This window comes from Cyrtonyx montezumae, unplaced genomic scaffold (assembly GCF_038088225.1).
Source record: "Cyrtonyx montezumae isolate F1298 unplaced genomic scaffold, pur_monq_1.0 scaffold_8, whole genome shotgun sequence".
In the NCBI taxonomy this organism is placed as follows: domain Eukaryota; kingdom Metazoa; phylum Chordata; class Aves; order Galliformes; family Odontophoridae; genus Cyrtonyx; species Cyrtonyx montezumae.
The window spans coordinates 55,763,534-55,784,192 of NW_027072089.1; the positions used below are offsets into that span (position 1 = coordinate 55,763,534).

The following is a 20,659-nucleotide window of genomic DNA, read 5'->3' on the forward strand; positions in this document are numbered from 1 at the left end:
TGGAATAGTTAATTTGAGTGAGACATCTGACAGTTCAATGCTATTTCAATTGTATCGTGTTAAAACTTAGGGTGCATGGTGGGATATTTCTGTTTTAGCTTTTTTCTGTTTTAGTTTTTCAGGTTTTTACCTCCCTGGGATTTTATAAGATTTCTTTAAAATCCATAAATATTTTTTTCTTTAAATAGCTTTTTGCCTTTTCACTTAAAAAAACAAACAAACAAAAAACCCTTTTTGGGCAATATTTCCCCTCCCAGACACCCTCCTTCTCAAAGTAAAATAACCCAAATGATTACTGTAAATATTCCTTACCATGGCACCTGTGTTATTTATCTAGTTTAAAATATTCAGATTCACAATATAAAATTCCATTTGAATTTGTAAAAAGAACAATAGAAATACTTTACGTAAGGAAGATGAGATAATTAAATTCAAAAATTCAAAATGACATGAATGGCTTTGATGAACTCAGTTGGGTTTGTTCAGTTTCAGAAAATTGTTTTGAGGCTGGAAAAGACCTATGGAGGCTTCCAGGTCCGACTCCTATTCTCTGTTGAACTGGGACTTTTAAGAAGCATAGTGGCTGAAAAACAGATCATTTCTGATAGTGTTTCTCCCTTTTGCTCCTTGCCTTTTCACTTTCAAGGATTTGAAAGCAGTAAGACTTGCATGCAACAAGGCACTACGAAGTGCCAATGCAGTAGTACCCAGTATGCCTATTTGTAGCTGTGATCATGAATTCCCAAACATGGAAGTTGAATAGAATTCCTATTTATAGATGCATCAAAAATTTTGTTATTTTTTTATTAGTAAGTTTAAATATTGCACATTCTAAATGTACTTTTTTGAATTCTGGGTTTGTTATAAATATTCATGTAACCCATATTTATTAAGTTGGACTGATCAGATTGAAAATTTGTTTTTCAGATTGATCCAAGTATTCTACAGCAAACATTACAGCAGAGTAACATACTTGCTCAGCAGCTAACTGGGGATCCCAGTATGGCACCACAGAATCCCTCCCTTCAGACAGCGGAAAATGCAGTTCCAACTAATGTGGTTATTCAGCCTATATCAGGCATATCTTTACAGCCTACAGTAACGTCTTCAGCTAACATGACAATTGGATCTCTATCTGAGCAAGAGTCTGTGCTGACAACCAGTGCTAGTGGTAAGTAGTGCTTTCAATTCCTTGGCATTAATTTTTTTTATACATTTTTTTTAATACCTCATTTATTAATTTAGGTATAGACTTCTTGTAACAGTATATTTGGCAAATTGTACAATTCTGTTATCACTTTTGAATACAAACTTTTTATAATGTAGGCTATAAAATAGAATATTTATAGCTTTTAGTCGCATAAAAACTTTATTCTGAAAATCTTTAGTTGTAGATTAATAAATCAGACTGTGGAAATAATTTCTCCTTTATAGGAAGAGTCCTTTATAGTAGTTCAAAAATAATGTAGTAATTGCAGTTTTACAGAATATATATTGTAAAGGAAGAATATTCATAGAATTTCTTGTTCTACCTTTTTTTGTTAAGGGACACAGGACATCTCTCCAGTCATGACTTCACAGGGTATGGTGTCATCTTCAAATGGACAACATGAAATAACATTGACAATAAATAACTCCAGTTTAAGTCAAGTACTAGCTCATGCTACAGGTTCTACTACTGCAAGCTCATCGGGAAGTCCTCAAGAAATCACTCTTACAATATCTGGTTGGTATTTCTAATGATTTTTAGTGATACCAGATCTGTTTCATATGCTAGCTGTGCAGTATTTGAACATGTTTCTGCTGTCAGCTGCATTCCTGTAGCGTATTTATATTCATTGGCTTTAAAAGGTACTCGCTAAATCTACCTTTGAAAACCAAATGTAATTGCAGTGAGTATGAATGTTGAATCCATTCCCTGTTTTATTCATAGTCTTATTTAATCGGGCATTTCTCGAGGAGGAAGTGCCTGTAAGCGGTTCTTACTTCCTTGCTGTGCCTCATTTAGCTTAGTGCAACTCCTGGGTAATACTGGGTGGTATAGAAACACACAGCTCAAGGCAGGCATTAGGGCTGAGTTTATTAAATCTAAATTTACTTACATATCTGTTCCAATAGATGTTCTGACCATTCTTGGATGTGTACTGTTCAGTCTTTGTAGTAAATAGTTAGTACTCTGTGTCTTTAAACACATTTAGACTAACTTTCTTTACTGCCTTTAAGGAACTGATTTTATATACAATATAATTTGCTGTCCACTTTCCCCAAAGACACCTGTGTAACTACATTTCTTAAATAGATCCAGTATTTTAACTATTAGCCTTTAGTTTGCTAGCTTGTGTAGATCTGTGAAGGTCATGCCTTGAATCTAATGTCAATCGATATTTGTCTAAATATTGATAAGTGCAGATATTTCTCTGTATGTTGCTATGTAAGTCTGTATTAAGAACAGTTCTGTGTAAAAATGTGCCATGTGTTAGAAATGAATTTTGTTTTGGTTTTATCTTCTGCTTTTAATTTATGATATTCTACTAGTGTACTCTATAAACTATAAAAAAATGTTAAGATGTTTGCAGCTGTAATAGGACTAATTTCTATTTAGGTCAAGATCTTATTCAGCATAATTCTGGAAGCAGTGATCTGAATGGTAGCTTAAGGCTGACAGCACCAACCATCAACAATCAGAGTACAGGTGCAACACTAACTATTAGCAATGACCACCTTCTTTCTCAGGGCACTTCACTAAACACTCCAGGTATGCTTACAGTGATTTTCTAAGAAATAAGTTTGTTAAAAAATAAATGTTAGGCAGGAATAATACAATGTTGCACATTACAGTTAATTAACTACAAGATTTAGATGTTTTCTCACTAGTTTTAAATTGCTGTAGTAATTTAAATTATCCACTCCACAGAACAAGAAGGAAATGCTTACCCTTATGGTGTTCTGTAAAACTTTTTTGAGCAAAAAATTAAAATAAACTTGCAATTAAAGCTTATGTAACTGGTTTTTTTGTTTTTGTTTTTCATTTATTTTGCTTTTCTGCATATATTTCAGAGCTTAATACAACAAGTGGAACAAACCTTCCTTCAGCAACACCCATATCTCAGTCTACAGTTTCTGCCCAGAATTTGGTCATGTCTTCATCAGGAGTTGGAGGAGATGGTAGTGTCACTTTGACTCTTGCTGATACTCAGGGAATGTTGTCAGGTGGTCTTGATGCAGTTACACTTAATATCACATCACAGGTAAGAAGTGTTTTTCTGAACTGACAGATAAACTAACATTGTCTTAGAGGGCAGGAATTCAGGATTTTTTTTAGAAAATAATTTTGAGATACATTTTTTGTGAGAAATGATTTTATATATGGTACTGTAAGTAATTCTTCAGAAAGCAAAAGCTGTAAAAACCTGCTAAAATACAAAAAACTAAATTCCTTCTAATTGTAGATTTTTGTTTTTTTGTTTTTTCACATTAAATGAAAAAGAGGACAAGTAAAGAATATCTGCTGTGGTTGCTCTTGGATTAGTTTTTACCAATTATTTTCTCAAGGACTGGCATAAATGTTACAGTAAAAATGTTTCAGACGTGTTAGTAAATCTAAGTTAAGGTACATACAGGATAAATAATGAAAAAGATTCTTTTTGCTTTATTTTTTTTCTTCTGGTTGAACTTTGGCTGTATCTTTGTTCTTTATTGTCATGAGTGAAACTGTTTTGTTGTCATACTTAGTGAATTGTTTGTTCTGCTTGGCAAAGTAGCAAATGCTGTTTTTTATCCTCACCCTTCAAGAAGTAGAACAATATGATCAAAACCGGAAGCTGTGTTGAAGGGGATTGAAAAACAACTTTAAATTTATCTTGAGGGAGAATAGTTAATCTTTGATGACAGGGCACGTTAATGAAGACTGTGACGTAGTACCTTCCTTGAGGTCCTGCGTCCTGGAAACCTAAATAAGATCGTTCTTTTACCTCAAAGATGCTAATATGTACTTCATTATCAGTAATATAGTTTAGTGATCCCAAACTTATTATTTAATCTGGTAAATTTTTCTTTCTCCTTGTGAACATACAAACTGAAGAGTAGTTGGGACAGGTCTCACAGCAACATGAAAGTGTTTAAATTAATTGTAGTGTCTGGAAATGGATCCAGAACCAGGGCCATGAAGATGATTAGGGAGCTGGAGCAGCACCTCTACTACAAAGAGAGGCTAAGAGTTGGGGTTGATAAGCCCAGAGAAGAGAAGGTTTTGGGAAGATCGTATTGTTCTCTTTCAGTACTTAAAGGGGGCTTATGAAAAAGATGGAGACTATTTACATGGCCCAATAGTGATAGAACAAGGGGAAACAGTTTTAATTTTTAAAGTTAAATAAGGAAGATTTAGATTAGACGTTAGGAGAAAGTTCTTCACTCAGAGGGTTGTGAGGCATTGAAATATGCTGCCCAGAGAAACTGTGGGTGCCTCATCCCTGTAAGTACTCAAAGCCAAATAGGATGGGGCTTTGATCTAGAAAAATATGTTCTTGTCCATGGCAGGTGGGTTGAAAGTAGAAGGCCCCTTCCTACACAGGACATTTGATGATTAAAGAGGTAGAGTTAAAAGTATTACATAAGTTACATAAGTACATAGAGTTACATAAAAATAACGCCATATGACTGTCAAATCCCAAGCAGCCTCACTATTAATTTCATTTTTATCATAGCGTAAGATTTTTATAGTGTCATCAAGAACCAAAGTCAAGGAAAGGTCACAGGAGGGCTGCTCATATGATTCTTGTGAACTATTGGGGATTATTGACATTGCAGAGGAAAGAAGCAACATACAGTTTTATTTCAGAATTTGTAATAATTTAAACAATGTAAACTTAGCAATTTTGATGTTTATTTATAAGACAGTCACTATTCTTAATACTAAGTCAAGTAAAAAATTGAGCACTGTGCAAGCACAGTGTATGTGGAATACATCTTGATTAATGGACTGGTAGTAAGTAAAGTGTATTTTCTTGGGAGATGTGGAAGTCTTTAAGGGTAATGTAGAAATCGGAGTAGTAGTGTGGTATTAAAAATTATGAAGCTTAATTTGTTATTTTTTATCTTGATTTCACGTATTTTGGAAGTAGGTTTAATAAATAGATTTCAAAAAGGAAACATCTGTGGGAAGACAGTATAGAAAAGCAAAAGATAGCATTGTGAAGGGCATCATATAAAGAGACAAAAGACGAAGGAAGGCTGGATTATGCAGCAATCAATGCAAGACTGAGAAAAATTAGAATTTCTGCTTTTACAGACTTCCAATTGTTGTTATACTTAAATTGATATATTTAAAATGGGAGTGGAAAAGAAGAGAAAGCTATAGCATTTGTTCAAATTGTCATGGTCTTTTTGAAGAAAAAAAAAGTTAGGTTATACCTCAAAACTACCTTGTGTGACTGAAAATAGTTGTTTAAATGTAGTTACTCTTCCTTTTTTCTTTTTCCTTCCCCTCTTTGACAGGGTCAGCAGTTCCCTGCTATACTGACAGATTCCAGTCTCACTAGCCAAAGTGGGTCAGGCTCACAGCAAGTCATACTGGTGAGCCATACACCCCATTCAGCAACTGCAAACTCTGATGAAATAACGTATCAGGTAGATACAATATATTTCTATATCTCTTGTGGGTAAAGAATGTTATTAATAAAAATAAATATTAGAGTAATTTCTTTGTATATTGAAGCAGGAAGGGTGATATCATTCCCAAGCAAGAGCACTGGGAAAAAGTTCATTGTGACTTCCTAGTCACTCAGATGGTCTTTAAGTTCTGAGCTGAAAAATCTTTCTTTTTTTAAATTTTTCATTTAATAATGTGTTTCTTTCTACAGCCTGCACCATGTACTCAGCACTTTTCTCCAGGGAAAGAAAAAAAAACTAAGTTAAATTTGTTGACTTCATTTACTTTTATTACTTAAGAGCTGTGGGGAAAAGCAGCACCTATTGCTATACCTTTTCTTTCCATTTTTTTTTTTTTGTTTGTTTTTTCAGCCAAATTGATTTAATAATGGGGTATTAAACTATTCATTTCTTATGTGTTTTCAGTTTCCACAGTCTCTTATACATATTTAATATTGTCACTTACGTCAGAAGGGGTTGCTCAGACTTGTCTTGTTGAAGGTAGAATTAATATTTTTCTCTAGCCTGGTAATGTGTTTTCTAAACTGAGAAACATGTTAGAGGCAGAGGATGACTAGCAGTCAAGAGAAGTGGGGCAGTGGATCGGCAAGCAGAGGTCATTATGCAGGCATGTTGCGACTGATGTGAGTGAGAGAAGCTTTGAACATAAAGGCTTGAAAAGTGGGGGCCCTCTTCAGAGTTTATGCTCATAAAAATATTGAGATGACAAAGTAGTTGAGGAAACTCCCTCACACTTCTTGGAAACTGTCACTTCTCTGATGTGTCCATATGCTGATAGATGCAACTGGAGGTATGCATACAGTCTGCAGTCTGATGGGAGTCACAGAAAGAAGGTAGAGCATATACAAATGAAGCATAGTTGTAGGATTATGGCTTTTTAGGACAGGACAGCAAAACAATAGTTGACCAAACTGCTGGACTCAGTGGTGTTGTTACCTGTATAACAAAGTCAATGCCAAGGCTAATTGATGGTGGTGTACCTCAGGGTTGAAATACTGGGACCAGTACCATTTAATGACCTGCATGATAGAACAGGGTGCGTACTCCATTGATTTGCAGCTAATAGAAAACGCTGAGGAATGTCTGATGGACTGGATGGTTGTACTGCCATTCAGAGGGGCATCAGTAGGCTGGAGGACTGGGTCAACAGGAACCTCATGAAATTCCACTTAGGGAAATGCAGAGTTCAGTCCCTGGGGAAAAGTAAACCCATGCACTGGTATGTGCTAGAAAGCAGCTTAATAGAGCAGGACTCTGAGTGAGTAGAGCAGCAGGGGTGGCCAACATCCTTGGATGCATTTAAGAGGAGGATTGCCAGCAGGTCAAGAGGGGATGGTTCTTCCCCTTTACTTGACACCAGTGAAAGACATAATCTGGAGTGCTATGTCAAGTTGTGGGCTTCCCAGTAGAAGAGGGACATGGACATACAGGAGGGAGTGCAGTGAAGGGCTGCAGAGATGATTGTGTAAGAGTCTGTTATAGAAGGAAAGGCTGAGAGTGTGGGGATCGTTCCGCCTGAAAAAAGCTATCATGGTGGTTGTTGGTGGTTGCATTGTTCTTAACAGTGTGTGTAATATCTGATGTGATGGAGTAAAGCACCAACTTGAACCATTCTGTTAACATCTTACGCATGTTATTTTTACATTCGCATATGATTGAGTGCAAATGTTGATCTCTTAAAGATCTCCAGGAATATAAAACTGGGCATAAAAAAATATTTATGTACTCAAACACATCAGATTTTTACAACGTAAATGAATTTGAGCATAGTTACTCTAATATTTTTGTTTCCTTAAAACAAATGTATTTGGTCATTCTTAAGAGCAGTGAAATATGTTTATATTTACATACAATTTGTCTTTCTTTTGTGATGATAAGGTGCTTGCAAGCACTGTCCAAAAACTGGTCACATGAAAGCTACATCCAAAAAACCCACCCACTCTGCTGTGAGTATACTTCAGTAATTATTTGACTGTGTTTTATAAATCGTTGCAGGTGACAGAGGTTTCTCCTAATGTGACTAAAAGCAGTCAAGCAGAAAAAGAAGGTCGTGTGCATCAGTGTTTTGAGTGTAGTCAAACCTTTTCTTCAGCCACCATGTTGATGCATCATAGTAAAGAGGTTCATGGCAAGGAAAGAATACATGTTTGTCATGTCTGCAATAAAGCCTTTAAGCGGGCAACACATCTCAAGGTATTTGGTAATAACAGTGGTTTGTCCTGTTAACTCATTCTTTTGTTTTGGAATTTCTGTCATGCTAATGAAAGATACCTGTTAGCCCTTTACTTTTTCTGTCCATGTATAGTGTGTGAAGTGTATATCTGAGGGGGAATAATTTAAATCACAACATATACTTAGATATCTAAATGACAGCATATGCCTAGCTAACTCTCTCCTGGAGCGTAGAGAAGTTTTTAATGTGTGTATTGTGCACAGAAAGGAAAAAGTGGATGCCTGTCATATAAATAGTGGTGTCAGGAAGAGATGTTTATTCTGCTGTTTTATGTATATCACTGTTACTTGTTTTGCAGATACACTTTTTGTGATTGTAAATTGCAAAGCAAAATCCTTGATATTATTTGATTTCTTTGTATTATGTTTTGTGAGTACAAGTGTCAACTCCAGAGCAAGCATTTGGTTTAAAATAAAATTCCCTTACATTGTTGCTGTGGAGGGGTTGTAATGAGATGACCTTTAAGGTCCTTTCCAACACAGACTGTCTCATGATTCTGTGCTATTTTTGTTGTTGTTTTCTCTATCTTATTAACAACCTTAATCATTCTGAGTTTTTGCAGAAATTTTAGTGACGCTTTAAATTACAGTTACAGAATATCCATGTTAGGATTAGCAGATTGTAGTAGATAAGAATTTCCAGGTCTGTATCCCATCTCTGGAGGGGACTGTAAAAGGCAGTGGTTTGAACAAGTGTGTTAAGGAAAAAAGAAACGTATAACCTGTGCTGAATTTATAGCAGGACATTTCCAGAGACAGAAGCAATGTCTTTAGAGATTTCTTTTCACTGTAGTATATTTGGTTGTGAAGTTTGTGCTGTTGGAGTGAGCACATGTGACAGGATTATTGGTCCTTGGGAAAACACAAAACACCTTGAAACTCAGTTACTAATACTTTAGGAGAGAGCTTTTCAGGGAAAAAAAACACAACTGAATACAGTATTGCTAATTTTAAAGATAAAGAAAGCAGATACTGAACCTTTAAACTTGTTCTTGTGGAAGTATGCTTTATCTGGGCCCAGCAGTAATGAATGAAGTTCACTGAAGATAAATTAATAATATTTCACATTCTTATTCTCCTGTCTTACTTTTCAAAACTTTTCATACATTTTTAAGGAGCTTAGTGTATTTTTTAAAGTAATTCAGCAGTTGGTTGTGAAGTGGTTCCATTTCCATGCTGACACTGCAGCTGTTATGTGTTGCAACAGTCCTTTCCTGAGGGCTTTAGTCCTCATCTGGGTCTTGGGTACAAATGCCTATATATCAGGCAAGTGAGAGGAAGGTGGGTACTACAGAGAAGAGGAGAGAAATAACCAGTTCTAGCTTGTGATGCATAGTTGACCAAAATCTATGTGTATAAGTGACCAAAACATTCAAAGAGCACTGGTTTTCATGAGTAACATTATATTATTTTACTTCAGATAATTTGTGAAGGTACTAATGTATGCATAATAAATAGTTCTTGACAGAGGCTTTAAGAAATGAGAAGCTACTCATGCCTCAGTCCTACTAAGAGATTATGCACAAAAGAAGTGTTGCTTTTTAGGGAAAAAAAATGCAGGCTTCCATCTTCTTTGTGTTTTCTGTTGATGACTTAAGATCATCTGCTTTTGTCTTCAGAATGTGAATATATTTCTATGCTACATACTGAAAATTTTTGAAATGGTTCTAAAATCCTCTTTTTCTATGCTGCCTTAGGAACACATGCAAACCCATCAGGCTGGACCTTCACTGAGTTCACAGAAGCCTCGGGTGTTTAAGTGTGATACCTGTGAAAAAGCTTTTGCAAAGCCAAGTCAGCTGGAGAGACACTGTCGTATTCACACAGGTAACATCAGAAATGATCTTTATCTCATAAAATTTTCTCATACATGAGTGACTGTTATATTTTGGAGTGTTTGCTCTTGGATTCAGGTAACTGCATTTAAATGGTGACCTTAAAAAAGAAAGGAAAAGAAAAAAGTTAAAGTGAGAGCAAGCTTGAAATCTCAACGTTCTGTTTGAATGTGTGCTTAGTAGTGAGACTGAGAATCTCCATATATTGGTACTTGCTGTACTGCAGCAGTGATGTGAATACACGTTGAAAATTTGTCATTGAAATAGATTAATAAAAGTATTTTAAAGCAGTGCTTAAAAACACTGGATATCCAAGACTAGGAAAATTTCTTGCTGTGTTCAGAGATGCTAATTTAACTGCTGATGCTGACTGCTGTATGTGATGCTAGTTAGTTAGTTCAAGGACTAGTCAGTTCATCTGTCTACTGCCAGAGCACAGTGTTGTGTTCTTTACTGCTGAGTTATTCAACCGTTATTCTATAATTATACTACACTATCGCGTCCTACGGAATACGTATTTCTCTTGATAAAGTGCTCTTCATGCTGCAGTTTTTGGCCTGCTACAAGGAGAAAGCTATATGTGATAGAGCCCATCTGCCTCCCCATTTACCTTGTGTGCATTAACAACGTGAGTTCTAAACATCAGAGTCACTTCTCTGGGGCACAACTGCTCTTCCATACCACTGCTACCAATTAATGTATGTTGTGTCTGCTAAAATTAAAAGGGAATGGATAACAATTATTCATATTGCTTCTAAGCTTCAGAAGACTAAGGAATATAACTGTGTGCTGTGGAGTAGGAGGGCTCCCATCAAATGAAACTCGCAGTTTCCTTCAGTGAGCCAACCAGAGCTTTTTCTTTCTGCGTATCACTGTCTTTTGGCTAGTCTTTGTGGATTTAAAGCAAAATTTCTAATCTCTTCATTCAAGCTATCTTCTTAACCATGTCATTTTCCTTAGTTGGCATCACTTGTTTGTCTCAGGAAGTATAATCTGAGTTTCATCTTTTGATTGAATCTTCACTTTGTACCCTCAGATTCCATCTTGTAATTTTTAGTATCATATCTCTGAATAATAGATTTGCCCTTATATTCAACTGTCTTGTGTATGCTCTCATTTTGTGCATCTCAAAATCTTAGAACTTCCTTTTCTTTGACTTCAACAAATAACTGCCTTATTCAGTTCAAAACAGTTCTGTTTTGGCTTTTTCTGTAGAACTCATTGCCAGATGTCTTTGTATTGTGCTGGACTTCCATTTATATACCTTCATTCTTCTCCATTGCACCAACAGCAAACCGTCTTCATGCTCAAGTGATGTTGAGCTGCACTTAATCACATTATCTTGGTCTCCCTGTCTCCCCTTGTTGCTTCCCCCTTGCGTCTGTCCTTCTTTATCTCCCTCTCCCCTCTCTACACCAACTGAGCTATGCTGAGCTCTTTATTCGTGTCTCTAATCAGCACGTGAGCCCTGCATTTCCCTCCCTGTTTAAAATGCCCCTTCACACACCTGCATGCATTTTGATATGACAGATGTCAGGGGAGGGGAGAAGGAATATGTTCCTCGAGTGTTCATTCAATAGCATCTTTAAATTCTTTTTCTTGTTTGTAACTACTGCCATATTTTTGATATGTAGGGACCATTGCCAGTACTGATTATTTAGATTACCTGATTATACCCTTATACTTGTTATATTTTCAATTTTTTTCTTGCATTTATGGCAAATTCTTAAAATTTGGGGCTGACTCTGCTCTTCGTTCATGGAGGACTTAACATGGTGGAATTTCAGTCTACATCTAAAACTGCAGTGTGTTTTTATGAATAATAAATGACACGATTTCCACTGGAAAGGAGGGGGGGGGAAGTAGATGTAGCTTAAAGAATGTTAACATTGCCACAAGGAATTGCTTTAACTTGCTGTGCAACAGTGATCCTATTTAAAAAGAAGATAGTTCAGTGATGAATGACTCTGATTAGGGTTAAAATACTCCCTGTTTACATTTGTGTATAAGCAGTTACTGAGATATAACTAATGAAGTCAAAGTGTACTTTTTCTATCTGTGCTCTCTTGCCAGCGTTTGGAGTTTATCACGAAGTTTACAAATAAATGAACAAAGTCTCTTACTTGTGTTTTACCATGAAAAAAGAATTGGGGAAGAATTATTCCGGAATCAGTATATTTGTGGATGAATTAGATCAGTCCTATACAATACACAGCCTACTGTGGCATTGTTCCATCTGGTACAATGAATTTGGCTTGTTTCAGTTGACAAATTCAGCACATACTCTGCATGCTGCCAAAAGTAAAACAGGAGCAGTAATTGCAAGAGTTCAGTTAATAGCATTTACCAGGCAGCAGAGAGACAGAAGTTGCAGGTGCTGCTTCTGTCATTCTGCACATCTCAATCTGTTGCTGCTCTGCTGAGAACTCTTTGGCAGAAAAGCATAGGAGGATGGAAAGAGAGGCTTCATGAACGTGGTTAATTTAAGTTTTAGGCCTTTTTGATAAGGAAATCTTGAGCAGCTTCAGAGATTGTGCAGTAGGAAGGCATGGATAGAGATAGGGGTGTAAAAAGAGATGAAGAACAAGAGTGTTGGCTTGGGAAGGAATGAGATCCTCCTTGTGTCAATTGAGTATTGTAACAGGAGGGTAAGTTTTCAGTATAGATGCAATAGGATAGACTTTAATATTAGTGAGCTGAGTCGTCCACTTACAGCAAAACAACTGGTATATAATAATGTCCTGAGAAGGAGTAGTGGATGAGCTGATTTGGTGCAGCTGTTTTCCTTTCTTTTTTTTAGAGGTTTCTACTGGTCCGGTGCATTCTGATCTAATGGTCTGCCTGCATTTGCTTCTCATTCCTCCATACCTTACCCAGGGAGAGTTTCAGTTATTGTGTATGGTGACTGTTCTTTTCAAGAGTAAAACCGAAGAAACGGAGTACAGCTTTTATGGTTACTGTGGTAGAAAAGAACATTCTCATTAAATTGAAGGCAGGAAGAGAAAGGCAGAAGTTGCAATCAAAGATGATTTACTGCCTTCAGAATTCTATGATAGCTTACTTTCTGTTTAACTGGCATAAATAATTTAGATGTTAATAGAAGGCAGTACTGTAAGAGACCCACAGACAGTCCGATAGCAGGGAAGAAGGCAGTTTCCTTCCTGCTTTGATTCGTGCTGTCCATTATAATATATAACAGCACTTCAGGAAGGCAGTGAAGAGACCAGAGTCTCTTTATGCATCTGTTCCTAATAAATGTGCACCATCATAGAAGGAATAATTTCTGTTTTGGAATCACTTGTAATTTACTCAGTAAGTCTTAAGATATTTTGGAGCTTCTTATACTTGAATGCTTAGGAGCTGGGAGTGCCCACAATCTGAAAAAATCCTTGCTGTATTATTTTCTGTGTTGTTTGAAGTCGTGGGCTCACTTGCTGCTGAAACATGGTAGTTATTTCTTCAGAAGGTGTTCTAAAAATCCCTGACGACCAAACAAGTGAAAATGTCCTGCAAAGTAGTCTTTGGATTGATTGAAAAGCCTATTATATATAAGAACATGTAGGTTTAAGTCTAAACCAATTGGCTTTCCTAAAAGAGTGATCTGTCTGTGAGAAGCTGTGATTCCTGTCTTGATTAAACAGTTGATAATACATAATACCTACTGAATACAAGGCCCAAAAGAAAACACATTCTTTCCTCTGAGTAAAATCATAGAATCATCTAAGTTGGGAAAGACCTTGAACATTGTTAAGTCCATACATCAGCTTGATCTACTGAGTCTCATCACTAAACCATATCCCTTAGAGCCTTACAGACTTTAATATCTGCAGGGGTGGAAACTTCCTTTCTTCCAGGGCAGCTTCTCCCAGCGCCCCTTCTATGAAGGAATTCTTCCTGATATCCAATCTAAGTCTTCCCTGCCACAACTTGAGTCTGTTTACTTGCATCCCTTAATTATCTTACACATTCAGGTCTTATCAGTGAAGAGCAGTTTGGATAAACACTGAAGAAATTAGAGGGAAGCAAATGATTCCGCTTCTATGAGAAAAAGCCATAGGGTGTAATCCCTTATGCAGCACTGAAATGGCTCCTTATTTTAGGACAGAAAACTGAAACGATCTGAGGAAATTGAAGACCTGGCCAGTTTTCCCTCAAAATTCAAAGCAGAAATATATTTAAAAGCTTTTTTTTTCAAGATGTAAGAATGCATTCCTGTACTTAGTAGCTGTGAATTAGTTTGTAGTCTGAACAGTAATCTTCCCTTTTCAGCTTGTGTGCCTCCAGGTTTATCTTCTTTCTGCCTAACATAAGTAGCAGAGTATTATTTGCTTCTCTGTAACATAAGTATCTGAGGTCCTCATGGAGTGGTATCCTAATAGAAAAATGCTTCTGTTAGGTCTGTATACTTCTATTAGGATGTCTTCTATCTCTCCAAGAGTGCTTTGAACTGAAGTAGTAGTTTCATCTGTTCAGAAATCAGGGATAAAAATGTTCCCAGAGTGAGAGAGATAGTATTCTAGCCCAGGAAGAATATTATGCTCTGCCACTGGTTTCATAGTAAAGATACGAGAAAGAAGAAAAAGCTGAAGTCACTATACTGATCTCTTGCTGTTTCTTCTGAAATACTCTTGCATTTCAGTTTGCCAAGAGGTCTTATTTCTATTAGAAATGTTGAGTTTGGATCAAGTCTGAGACAGCTCAAGGTGTTCTTAGATCTTTTGCTTGCAGTGTTTCCATTCAGGTGAACAGATCTTTTGAGTCTATCTGGTAGGAAATGAATTATTGAATGAATTTACACAGAAATCCTTTATTTATGAGTAAAGGAACTTCTGATTACTTTCTGCTGCAATTGTACTCATTGGTAAGAATGAAGACAAGACAAAATGAAGTTATTAGGGACTTAAGGAGTCCCTAGGAAGTCTTAGGGAGCTTTCTTTGTGCTCAGAGACCTTTCTCCTGCTCCTGGTGTTGTTTGGCTGGTGCTCACGACAGTAGGAGCTCTTTCTGTTACTGTTTGACCCATAGCTTTGGTTAGTTAATACTTTCAAGTTTACTTAATCATTTACTAGTGTTTTATTGATTGCCTGAGAAGTTGGACTTAGCCTGAGAAGCTGCAGTACCTATGAAGAGATGAGCACAGGGGTAATGAAAGAAGAGATAATTTGTTTCATTTGGGATAGTTGTTGAAATAACTGTGTTAGGGTAATGATGTTATGGAGGTTCTGCTTAGAAGTTACTAATACTGCGAGTCCCATGCGGAATTACCAGCATTATTTTAACACGTTCAGCATTCTAGTTTGTTACAGACATCAGCTTTGTTAATTTTAGAATACTGCTTTATCTCTGCTACTTGTGAATGATGTAAAAAGGTGACAGTCTCCTCAAGTACAGAGAAGTCATACTGGTAAACTTATTTTTTACGTCTCCATCAAATAGTTTGCTTTGATATAATTTAGATATGAAATTTAACTGTATCAATGCCTTAGGATTCATGTCAACATTCTGATGTTTCATTTAAGATGTTTTGTCAATTATATGGAGTCACAGCACTGTTTGAGAGAGACTGAAGGAAACAAATTGTGTTTGTGTCTACTTAATTTCTAGATCATCTTTGTTTTATTGAATTTGGAACTGTTTATGTTTAAGTGAACATTAATTAAATGCATTTTTCTCTTTTAGGGGAGCGTCCGTTTCAGTGTACACTATGTGAAAAGGCTTTTAACCAGAAGAGTGCTCTTCAAGTTCATATGAAGAAGCACACAGGAGAAAGGCCTTATAAATGTGATTACTGTTCAATGGGATTTACACAGAAAAGCAATATGAAACTTCATATGAAACGGGCTCATGGTTATACTGGTATGTAGCACAATGACAGCAGTGGCAAGTGCAGAAAGCTGCATGGATTACATGTATAATCACAAAATGCTTACCCTAAAGTCACTGAAGAATTAGACATCAATAAGCTGAAGATGAGAGCTGGTGAGCTAATAGTTGGATTGTGTTCAGATAACACTTTGAAACATGTGGGTTACTGCTTATGGCTCTGTGGTCATGGTGGAGCCCTGTATTGCTAAAATGGAAAGTTAAAAGCCTAGTCTAGGAGAACAGTCGATTAGATTGGTTTTTGTGGGTATCTTTTTCCAAAATGTTTTTTTTTAAATGGTGTCTGTAGAGGCTGAGGTGTTTGTATGATGCCTCCTCATGACGTGCTTGCGTAATAGGTTTCCAAATGTGATTCTTTTGTTCCTAAGTAATAGTTCTCAGGATATTTCCGTTTTTCTTATGCTACCCATTCAATCTTACTCATTTTCTTTTTTTTCTTGTGCTTTGGTAGGTCCTGTTCAAGAACCTGCTAATAATCAAGAACAAGAAGGGGAAGATATTAGTCGTGCTCTGAATTTAGAAGAAGTGGTACAAGAATCTTCAAATGAATGGCAGAATATAGGCAGTGTTTTTCGATGACACCTTGATGTCTGAAAGCTGACTTTGGTGTTTTTTTTTTGTTTGTTTTTTGGAACTTTAGTTTCTCTAAACAAGTTTTCAGATAAGGAAAAGGATGGATTTTACAGTTGAAGCTTCAAGCATTGGAATTATTAACCGTAAGATAATATATTATAGGATTTTTTTTAATTATTTGCAAAAATTACCTAAAAGAATCAATGTCTTTTTTTAAGCTTGTTGAAAAATATTGTGAAATCGTCACTTAATCTGTGCTAAGTTGTCTGTGAATGAATGAACTCAGGTAATAATGTGTACAGTTTCATCTTCTAATTCACAGCCAGTATATCTATTTGAAAAATGAACTGGAACTTCATACCAGAGTAGAATTTTTAAAGGAGGGGAAGAATAACTTCATGGGAAAACCATGAAGCTGTTAGCTTTTTCTTTTCTTTTTTTTTAAACCTATTTAAAGAAATAATTGAGTTTGGAAACAGAATGTTACAAGTGTAAATGCATGCAGTAAAAAAATAGGTTTTTTTTTTCCTTGTATGAGGTGCAGGAAAGGGCTGTATTTTTGTTTCAAGTTAGTGAGTTTTCAGATTATGTTGAAATAAATTGCCATGAAAGTATGGCTTTTCTTGAGTTAAGCTCTTGAGAAGGGAGTGTGTTCGTTTCCATTCCAACCACAGAGGCAGGTGGTTGTTTCCTCATGAAAAATGCTAGAGGTTTTAAACTCGGCAGTAATTACTACCAGGATGGGTTACAATGAAGTCCTCTTTTATGTTTGCTGTATCAAATTAGCAGGTACATATCCCAGTGTCTGTGGAAAGCACAGCCATATGCTAAATTTGGGAAGTCAACATACGGTTTTACATTAGCAGTCAGAAAGTGAGATGTGCACTAGGTCACCTATATTGTACAAAATTCCCCAGTGCTATAAGCAGTTACTTCGAAGCTACAAATTACTCACTGTTTTCTTTGTGGATTTTGGAAATATGTTACTTTTATTTGTTGTTTAAGTCATTGTTTCATCAAAACTACCTAGATGACTAAGCAATGCTTTGAAAGGTGCCACTGAAGTAATTCATAGCAAAGAAACACTGGAGTAAAGACGTCGTCATCGTTTAGACATTCCAAAGACGAGCTCTTGTCTTATTTTTACCTTGTTCTTCTGAATTTTATTTATACGTTACATATATATATAGATATATATGTGTGCTTGTGTGTATATATGTATGTATATTTAAAGCTATATGAGCCTCTGTGTGGCTGATCAGTATATTTTGTAAATACTAATCCTGGTTGCAGGAAGTTCATCTTTTTGGTTTGCCTCGAGTACTCCTAGGTCAGTGGTGGTTTCATTGTACTATAATACAGAGCTGAAATTTTAATTCACTTCCTGAAAGATGATTGCTCTCAGATCCAAAAAGCCCTCTTTTGTAAATACTGTCTATACTTTGTCTATGATACAATCTAGTTATTTCAGATTGCTGAAGCAAGAAATGACTGTTTTCGATAGAGCATCTCTTAACTCTTTTGTTAACTCTTTTGGCATATGTATATAAGTAATAGAGTTGTTGACATGAAGATAACACTTTTGTTATGTGGAATATTTAATTCAAAAACATGTTAAATAATATTACTCTTTTCCTAATCCCGTTTTGTGTATTTTTTCAGTGAGTGTTTCATCCTGGATTCTAGGAATCTAAAAACAGTTTAACAGAAGCACGCCTCTATGTTATTTAAAGAGCAAACGTGGAGATCTCCCAGAAGTGCCTTTCCTTACAGGCAGTGCTAGAGCTTCAGCTGTTTAGGGAAGATATCTTTTACAGTTGATTTCTGAAAGCTGACCCCCACGCTCTTTATACATAATAACATAAAATTCAAAGCTATGTCATCCTGAGTCAGTTCAGGTGGGCTGTATGGTATGTAACATGTAGAAAACCATTTTGCTACTCTTTCAGAGAATAGTTTATTATGTGCACAGCGCAGCTGACAGAAGGTGATTTGTTGCACAGGTGATGGTAGAAGATGATTTATAGCTGCTCGCATCCAAATGCAGTTCCATACTTCCTAAAGGCAATGTGATTGCTGAGAGCTGGGGGGGGTGTTTGGTCTGCTCTGGCTGTGATTGCTTTGCCAGCAAGTGATGAGTGGTGGGTGACCATCATTAAGAGAATGTGCACTAAAAGTAGATGTCATGTGTGAAGGGATACAGTTTTAAAATGGTCACTTCTCCGAGTGTTTTGTCCTGATTAAAAGCTCTGTGTGTGTGTGTGGTGTGTGTGTTTGTTTGCCAAATCCTGCAAGTGAGAAACAGTGTGAGCTGTGTAATCCCCTGACACTTCCCCTGAATACGGACTGCTACTTTTTTAGTGCTTGCACTCCTGTCAGTTAAACAGACTTCCTAAGACCTATTTTGTAACATGGTATTTTGTTTGCTTCCCTCCCCATCACCCCACCTCCTTGCTGGTCAACTTCAAGAATCCATTCTCAAGTATCCTGATAATAAACTGCAGGAGGAAAAAAGAAAGCATGTTTGTTTTTGGTACACAACCTATGTTAACAAAAGACAAAACTGGCCCAGGTTTCATTACACATCGATTACTTTATTTTGATAAATTTTAAAAGCTTTGTTCCTATAAGAACAATATGTCTTCAAATTAAATCCACTATTACGTTGCCAACATCTGAATGAAGCTACCATAGAAAAATACACATAGCGAACAGCATGGGTAACAGGAGGATGTAATGTGTGTATATACTTAATAATTTCGGTGGCTTTGTTTTCCTTAGTCTCTATTTTCTCTCGTCTTTCTTTGCTTTGTATTAATGGACACTGAATATAAACCTACAGTAGATTTAGATGTGGATTAACATAACGTGTGTGTAGGTAACTTCTACTGGACGTGTAGATGCAGTTTCAACTTGGGAAGCATTAACCTCAGTCTACAACACAGGCTAAAACTAAAAAAGAAAGTAATTAATCAGACGCTTAGAGGAGAGCTTGAAGGAATGGTGAGTTTAAGTAATAAAACAGTGCAATTCAGAAGAGCCTTGTATTTCTCTACGTGTGGTTGGACATACCGTTGCCACACTCTCGTTTTAGTTATCTGTGAGCAGTTAATATCTAAATCTATGTCAGTTATAATCCATTTCTATGACGCAGCTACGGTACAACAGTTAAACGTTCACAGCAGTTTACTATGAGTTTGCTTTGGTGCACTGCCCTTAACAGGCATCCATGTGTTATTCAGGCAAGAGGAGAGCCAATCAAATACAACGCTGCTGCTGTACTGAGAGCGAGGTTTGAAGTTCTCTCACGAGATGTGCAGGACTATCTGAGACACCAGTACTGAAGGGCTCTCTTTCAGAAATTAGACTTATTCATGTGTATATTTAATTACTGCAAAGTTTATGCCATTGCAGCAGACTTTGTGTGGAGCAACAGTGACGTCCAGTGGTCACGTGTGCAATCTGATGTTTCAGCGCTGGGAATATCCCTTGTTTCTTAGCATTAGTCTAACTCAAATTTGAAATCCTCTTTCTCTCCCTCATCTGCTCTTAATTCTATTGGTTTGGATGCGGCGAGCAATTTGTGGTGCGGAAAGCGTTTCCTCGTTGCCGTTGCTCTGCATCGTATTGATTCTGCAACATCTGCCCCCTCCCACGTTTCACATACCTTGAACTCGCAATGTTTGGTGAACCTTTCTGTGACTGCCTAATCCTGTTATGAAAATAAATTATTCTGTGAGTGAGAGAAGGAAGATTAAAACAAAACAGAAACCAAACCGAAGTCCCAAATCAAAATAAAAGGGTTTGGATAAACAGTCCTCACAACTTCTGCACATGGTGGATTTTATGTTGGTTTGTTTTTACAGCAGTGTTTGGAAAGCTCATTAACAGCAGTGCTCGGTATCCAAGACATTAACTCTTTATTTGTGATCCTGACATTCATTAAAATGAAACAAGAAGGCTGGAGATCAAATTAGCTGCTTGGGAGGAATAATGAAGTCCAGCATACGGTTAGAGCACCCTCTTCAGGGAGAATGAGTAAAGTCAGACATCTTGTTACTCTACATAAAATGAGGAGAAGATCTAGTAAAGCTACTCTGTTCCTTTCATTCAACTGTTGGTCAGGGATTGCCAATAGAAGTTTGTATCATCTACTGCATGCAGAACCTAATTGGCACTAAGTAATGGGCTGCCTCTAACTAGGTAATTCTTGCAGTTGTTATTAATTTTAAGTCAGTTAGGTCATGAAGCAGAGTGTGTGATCCTTGAACGGCGGTGTAGAGCTTCAGCGCCTCGCAACTGGTGAGCCAGACCGCGATCCAGGCCGGGAGCTGGAGCCTCCCTGGGGATGGAGGAACGGAGTTAGGCCTACACACGTGGTACTCGGTCATTAAGTACGTGCAGAAAAATATCAGTCTAACACAACAAAGCATTACATGTGACTTTGCAGCGGCCTCTGGTATGTTGCA

At 36.8% G+C, this 20,659-nt stretch overlaps 2 protein-coding genes across 2 annotated transcripts in view; one reads left to right on the forward strand and one right to left on the reverse strand.

Annotated features, from left to right (window-relative positions):
- The window catches only part of ZNF236 (zinc finger protein 236), a 68,838-nt gene extending 51,009 nt beyond the window's left edge, over window positions 1-17,829 (forward strand). Inside the window, 9 exon segments of the mRNA XM_065753116.1 lie at window positions 928-1,171; window positions 1,547-1,726; window positions 2,603-2,755; window positions 3,058-3,248; window positions 5,494-5,625; window positions 7,663-7,860; window positions 9,597-9,726; window positions 15,414-15,590; window positions 16,069-17,829. Of these exon segments, the coding sequence (XP_065609188.1) occupies window positions 928-1,171; window positions 1,547-1,726; window positions 2,603-2,755; window positions 3,058-3,248; window positions 5,494-5,625; window positions 7,663-7,860; window positions 9,597-9,726; window positions 15,414-15,590; window positions 16,069-16,196 (1,533 nt within the window). The 3' untranslated portion in view covers window positions 16,197-17,829.
- Window positions 17,830-18,763: 934 nt separating this feature from the next.
- MBP (myelin basic protein) overlaps window positions 18,764-20,659 on the reverse strand; it is an 81,146-nt gene continuing 79,250 nt past the window's right edge. Inside the window, exon 8 of the mRNA XM_065753110.1 lies at window positions 18,764-20,532. Coding sequence (XP_065609182.1) covers window positions 20,476-20,532 — 57 coding nt within the window. The 3' untranslated portion in view covers window positions 18,764-20,475. The remainder of the gene's footprint in view (window positions 20,533-20,659) is intronic.